The sequence below is a fragment of the Peromyscus eremicus genome, chromosome 23 (genome assembly GCF_949786415.1).
Source record: "Peromyscus eremicus chromosome 23, PerEre_H2_v1, whole genome shotgun sequence".
Taxonomy (NCBI): domain Eukaryota; kingdom Metazoa; phylum Chordata; class Mammalia; order Rodentia; family Cricetidae; genus Peromyscus; species Peromyscus eremicus.
In genome coordinates, this window is record NC_081438.1 from 32,976,663 (window position 1) to 32,983,871 (window position 7,209).

The 7,209-nt window shown below is 38.0% G+C and overlaps 1 protein-coding gene across 1 annotated transcript; it reads right to left on the bottom strand.

Moving 5' to 3' along the window:
• Window positions 1-631: 631 nt before the first annotated feature.
• LOC131898326 (olfactory receptor 7A17-like) lies at window positions 632-1,859 on the bottom strand. The gene has a single exon (XM_059249463.1). It carries the CDS (start codon window positions 1,685-1,687, stop codon window positions 758-760), a length of 930 nt encoding a protein of 309 aa, XP_059105446.1. The 5' UTR covers window positions 1,688-1,859; the 3' UTR covers window positions 632-757.
• Window positions 1,860-7,209: the final 5,350 nt, after the last annotated feature.

The window sequence follows — 7,209 nt, forward strand, 5'->3', positions numbered from 1 at the left end:
CCTTAGGTCATTTACTAGACATTATGGTAGGAACTACAGACATCATGTCAAAATAGATATGGGATCCTAGATATATGAACAAAATCTAGTTACAAACCATTACACATGCCAATATATTATTGTTTATATTATTATGAAAGATGGTTATTAGTAAGACACCATGGAATGATAAACAGACCACTGAAACACTCTAGTATCTGATTGTTTATTAAATTACTGAGTCTAAGGATAGCAAAATAGGTAAAGACAGTTGCGGGGAAAGTCTGATGACTTGAATTCAATCCTTGGAACTCATACAAAAGTGAGAGATGAGAACTGACTCCACAAAAATGTTCTCTGACCTCCACATGTTAGTCACAGCATGTGGGTCAGCATGTATGTATTATACAGTCACACATGCATGAATAAAAATTTAAAAATTCTAAGTCTGACACATGTCCCTTTCAAGGAAATTATTTCTAAACGTTATTCTCTGTGATCAGTGGGGATTTATGAATATTTCTTGATTCAAAGATTGAGAAAAATGTTGGGAAATTTGGGAAAGGACAAAATAGAGAGAAATGAATGTCATAGTGAATGCAGACAGTGATAAAGTGGATCCCCTGATTGAATTTATAGAGAAGCTGAAAACAAAGAATGAGAAACTCCAGTGATAAAACAGAGAAAGCACATTCCACTTTCAAGATCCCATCAGAGAACTCTGAGCTGTGTGATCATGGACACATAATCATGTTCAGCACCCAAGTAAAGGAATATTCTATTCCTTCCATCCCAATATGTTTCTCAGTGCCCTCTTTATATCTTTATTCCTAAGGCTGTAGATGAAGGGGTTCAGCATAGGAGTGACCACACTGTACATCACGGAGGCTCTTGCAGTTGACTGTGAATTTTCTGTTGAAGCAGAACTGAGGTAAACACCCAGGCCTGTGCAATAGAATAAAGAGACAACTGATAGGTGAGATGCACACGTCGAAAATGCTTTGTACTTCCCTTGCAGTGATGAGATTGCATGAATGGAGGAAACTATCTTGCAGTAAGAGTAAAGGATGCCCATCAGGGGACAGCAAGCCCACAGCACAGCTGCCAAATAGATAACCACATCGTTGGGAAGGGTGTCAGAGCAAGCATGGTGTACAACTTGATTAAGTTCACAGAAAAAGTGTGGAATTTCCAAGTCGGTACAAAAGGAGAGTCGCAATGTCATTAAGCTTTGTGTTGTGGAATGAAGGATATTCATGATCCAGGATGCTAGGACCATCAGCACACAGAGTCGAGGGCTCATGATGACAGTATAATGCAGAGGGTGGCAGATGGCCACATACCTGTCATAGGCCATCAAAGTCAGCAGAAAGATTTCCAGCCCTGAAAAGAGTATAAAGAAATGCATTTGGGCAATGCAGTTCCTATACGTGATGACATTACTTTGTGTGTGTATATTCACCAACATCTTCGGGACAGTTGTAGAAGTGAAGCAGACATCCACAAACGATAAGTTGGACAGGAAGAAATACATGGGTGTATGCAGATGGGGGCCTAAAATCGTTGCCAGGATGATGAGCAGGTTCCCAAGCATGGTGACCAAGTACATGGCCAGAAACAGCACAAATAAGAAAGGCTGCAGTTTGGGGTTCTTTGAAATTCCAAGAAGGAGAAAATGTAAAATTTGTGAGTCATTCTCTGGCCCCATTTAGTGAATGTAACTAAGGAAAAGAGAGAGGGCATGAAAATACATGACACAATTGTGAAACCTTAGGGAAACCTGTATCCAAGACTTGAATTGCAGACTTTAGATATGAATGGGATCTGCAATAGTTTGCAACATCTCACATCTGATTTAAAAACTTCATACCACACTCTGCCTTTTCCTGGCTCAGTTTTGAATGGTCATGAATTTTAAATGCTAACTATCTCTTTTGAATGCATTTAGGGAATATAAATTAGTTATGATAGTATAGGAGCCAATTCTCAGAAAAAAATTGGTCAGTGCAGAATACAAATGTTTCTAAAATCACATGAGGATGAAATAACACAAACAAATAAAAAAAATAAAACTTAAAGTGATAGTGTAAGAAAGATGTAAGTTGGTGACAGTTACTATGAAAGGAAGCAAAGCTACATAGGAGATGGTATATAGGGAGCTTTATTTTGTACTGAGCATGTGGGTGAGAAAAAAAGACAAGAGAAAAGAGACCCCTAGAAAGATAATAGGGAGCTATGTTACCTAATGGAGTATGTGCCTTGCAGAAGGAACAGCCAGTGAAATGCTCTGAGGAAGGTGTTTGTTTTAATGTGTAAGTCTAACCTAAAGGTAGAGTGACTAGGAGAATGAACAAAAAAAAATATACTGCAGGATGAAGCAGATTTATTGCTGTTGAAATAGCAAGACACAATGACATTTCTCCAGTCATATGTCATTGCATTAATTTTAACTTGGCTGCAAAATTTTCTGTGTATTTGTTATCTTCCCATTGCCATGATAAAATATCTGATGGTATTAACTTAAGAAAAGGTTATTTGCTCATGGTTTGAGGGCACATCATGGCTGAGAAGGGAGGCAGGCAGAATCACAAGATGGCTGGTCATAGTGCATCCACAATCAGGAAGCAGATAGAGATGAATACTGGTGCTCAGTTCATTTTCTTCTTTTTTATGCAGAATTCACATAGGCGGTGCCACTTACATTTAAGGAAAGCCTGTCCACTTCAGTTAACCCAATCTAGAAATCCCCCTCACTTACATACCAAGAGGTTTGTTTTCTATGTCAGTCTATATCCTGTCAATGTAATAAAAGTAATCACTACGTTCTTGTAAATTGAAAAGCATCTATTTGCTGTTGTGATGCATTAGTTTAATGGTCCACCTCTGTATCATGCTGTGGTCCATGAGGACCACATTAAAATCATGTCTTCCTAACCCATGTCATATGGTTAGCAAGCCACTGGAATCAAAATGTGTTTCTTGCAAGGAAATTGATAGGCTTGGGAAGTCCAATATAGTGAGGTGACCCAAATTCCCTTATGTGTGTCTCCTGGTCCATAACATATACATTTACATATACATATCCTTATACATATACATACACACACACACACACACACATATATGTAAACACCTGTAAGTGTAAAAATAGCACAGTATTTAGAAATGGGGATGTTAGGTGATATATGAAAGATGGCAAAGGGCACACTAGTCTTCAAAGAGGATGGAAAGCTGGTACTTCAAATAAAAAAAGTTTGTAATGGAGTGAGAGAGAGAGAGCATGAGAGACAAAGACATAGATAAGACAAGCTAGATATCCTTATGTGGAGAGTGGGGTGGGGTGGAGCGGCAGGGGGAGGGTTCCTATATAGTCATGTGTTTCTGGAGACTTTATAATGAAGGAAAGTTCCATTTCATCAGCACTTCAACTAAAAGCCTATCTCCTATAGGATTAAAAAAACAGTAAAATGTCAAAAATAAAACATTTACAATATAGAAGTAAAAATATCTTTTAGAGTGATGCCATAATAGTTGAACTTGCATTTGGGTAAAAATACAAAGGCAAGAATAAAACAAAAAACTAATAAGATAAAACATGCCCAAACAAAATAAAATTAAACAACCTCCCTCCACTATGGGAGCCCGTTCTCGGGTTCCTCGTGGCTTTACCCAGCAGGTCCACATAGAGGATGATTAGACCACGGGCCTGAGTGCAGGTGTCTGAGATGGTCTGCACTTGGCTGTGCTGGGGGAGGAGGTCTTTTGCTCCACCCCTTGGCGTCTCTATAAAAACCCTGGGGCAGAGACAGTCGGGGCCCATTGGAAAAGGTTCCAGGCCCTCTCGAGGCTATCCTTTATTTTCTATCTGTTTATCTCCGCGATATTCTCCGCAATAAATCCTTCTATCTAATATTTCCTGCTGCTCGCACTCAAGAAAACTCTGGGGAACTGTGGGGGTGGTTGGGTAAACGCCCCACACTCCACAAAAAAAAATATGGAGGCTGGGAAAAACATGAGGAAAATAGAGTGTATGAAGAAAATTTAAATAAAATAAAATAAAGTTTTTGAAAAGAAATATACAAATAACTACAGAATTTTGGAGGGTTTTATACTGAATATTTGAAGTGTGCTTTTTCCTACAGTTTCTATATAAACTTGACTAACTGGAATTTATATTGTGTTGTACTTTTATTGGAGCATAGTAATGGCATGCTCTTCTGGATTACAGTATGAAGATATAATACATGCATGCATGTGGGTGTAGCAATCAAAACAAGCTAATGAGTGTACTAATCATCTCAACTACATATTGCTATGCATATGACTATGCATAAGACTATGCAATATTATTGAAGGTATTTTGAAATATAGTGTACAGAATATTTTATTGTTTGAGAATTTCATTTATGTATATAATTTCTTTTGGTCAAATCCACCCTCATTCTCTTCTCTCTCACTCCTTCTCTATCCCTAACTTCACTTCTCCCTCCAAACTTAATGTGCTCTTTTTTTGAAACCCATCTACTCCACTTTGTGCTGCAAGTATATGTATGGGTGTGGGACCATCTACTGCATCACTGGTAACCTCTAAGTGGTAGGATCCTCAGAGAAGACTGACTCTTCCTCCTCTAGCAGCCATCAATTGCCACTAGCTCCTCAGCTTCGGGTAGGATTTTGTGTGCTGGGTTTTGCCTGACATTGGTATTGTGAGGGTCCTTCACATGCAATTTAACTTATTATTTTTTAAGTCTTGTCTCTCTACTGGGCAAAAGAACACCAAAATGCATATCCCTATGATGCCGTTGATCAACCTTTTCCCAGTCTTATCCCACAACCCTGTTTCTGTTAAACTATATTCTATTCTCTGCTTTTAAGATCAATGTTTTAGAGTCCATGGGGAACTCAATTATTATTTCTCATTCTATGGGGAACAAAACCACACAAACAGGTACAGAACTATCAGTAATTTTTTTTTATTCACAAGAGCACAGCAGATCTCTGTTTTTATCTCCTAATGTGAGTGCTGCTTGAGTTGTTTGGCCAGATACAAAGGGCATAGTGTGGTTCTTCCTGTTGCTCCACCCAACATGCAAAGATGCCCCCAGAACATGTCCTATGAAACTCTTTGCAACTAACCCTTAGGGCATGTGTGTACCTTCATTTATTCCATTGTGCTGTGACTCAACCTCCTAAAGTGAGATCTGCATGAGCAGACACTCCACTGTTTTGCTTACTTTGAAGTTTCACTGTGCTGTGTGAATATTTCTGCATTACATGGAATAAAAGGAAAGAAAAGGGCGTAGGACATAGCAAGAATGTCAAAGGAAAAATGCAAAATCCAATGAATTCTAAACAACAACAATAGAAAACAGGCTTAACCAAAATCCAATGTGGCATCAGTAATTAGGTTAAAGACCATCTATAATATTAACAATCAAATGCTACCAGTGGAGATTGCTGATTTACTTGACAATAAACTACACTTAAAGAATGTAATGCACAATAGTCCACTCACTGTGTGGTCTACAGCAGAAGTTCAGTACATAATGATCTCAGAGTATATGTACATTTAACATATGACAATGTTGTATCTTAATGGAGTTGAAAAGCTTCAATGATTAAGCAAAAAAAATGGCATCAATGTCAATCTTACAGAAGGAACATAAAATTGGTCCTCTAGTTCGCATCTTAGAAAAACTTGGGAAATAGTGACATCATTATCAAATTAAACAGTACATTAGATGGGAACATAAGGAGATGTTCATGGTAGATAAAATCATCTTGACTAATGTGAGAAATTCATAGGTAAGAAGATAGAAACATTTCAGCAAATTAAGAAAAGCACTCCAAAGGTATATAAAGCGTAACTGGAGATTACATTGAAGCTATGGCAATTAGAAAACATAATATAATATAATATAATATAATATAATATAATATAATATAATATAATATAATATAATATAGTATAATAAAAAAGTAACTTTAAGCAGTTGTCCAGCTCAAAATGCAGACATACCCTTTACTTTGTTCTACAATTCTCTGCATGCAGTACTCAATTTCTCTTTTCCACCTAATTAACCACAGAATCTTTAACACACATACTACTCAACCACCTGAAGCTTATCAACTCCTCTCCTGATTGGGCTTCCATCGCCATCAGTTCATCTTCAATGTAGACCCTGCCCCACTGAGTTCAGTGTCCCTTTCCCCTTCTGTTATGGCGAATATACAACTGAGTTAATCAAACAGGCCAGTAAATAGCCATATCCATCTGGCGTCTCTAAGATGCTCTGGATTGGTTCTAAGGTAACTGTAGTGAAATGTTTTTTTCTTCCCTGTCGCAGGATTTTTCCTGCCATATTAGCCATGTTTCCACACTAACCTGGGTGGTTTAAAGATGGGAGGTCTCTGTGTGGAATTCTAAATTCTCCAGATAGTTGACAGTGGAGACAAAAGTTATATAATAAGACGAGACAGTAAGACTAGATCAATCTTCATTCCCTGAGTCAATGGTGGTGATGCCAACGCCAACAGTCATGTTCTGAGCAGAAAGAGGTTACGCATGCTGAGCAAATGTAGAAGGGATATATTTACATCTTTGAATGTCTGCTCATTAGGTACATTTCACTGTTTCTCATATGATTTCATGTCTGGGAACAACATTTCCCAATGGGATGTTTCTATGCACAGAGAAATTTTTTCTTGCTGATTGTCTTTTACCATCTGCCTCCGAGTGATGTTATCTCCTGACACCCTATCAACACCCTCAGTGAAATTTTGCTCAAAATCTAACACTAAAGAACTACTTTTAATTGGATCCCATGGCCTTCACTCATGCTGAGGACATAGCCCCCAGTGTCACCAGAATTTCAACTTCTTACCTCTTCTGTAAAAGGCTGATTTGTCCTGTCTTAATATAAAAGCATGATCAATATGATCCTTGGCTTCATGTACCTTTTTACAAAGCACTTATCTTTGGAAATATTCAGTGACTGAACACGTGTCTTCACATTATCCTGAGGGGCAGGAACTTTACTTTCTAGGATTTATAGACTCCATTCCTTGTGGTCTGTACTGATATGGACATTTTTCTGATCTGGTGTGAATGGGACTCAAAAGGTTATGTGATGTGTCTATTTGGATTCATTCAGAATGTAGTGTTAACTCTTCTTGGGAAGATGAGAGCAAACATCTATCTATTCATTTCAGGTAGGGCACTGACAACAG

Coding starts and splice junctions, on each gene's coding strand:
- LOC131898326 (XM_059249463.1), bottom strand. CDS start 1,687: ATGGGGCCAGAGAATGACTCACAAATTTTACATTTTCTCCTTCTTGGA.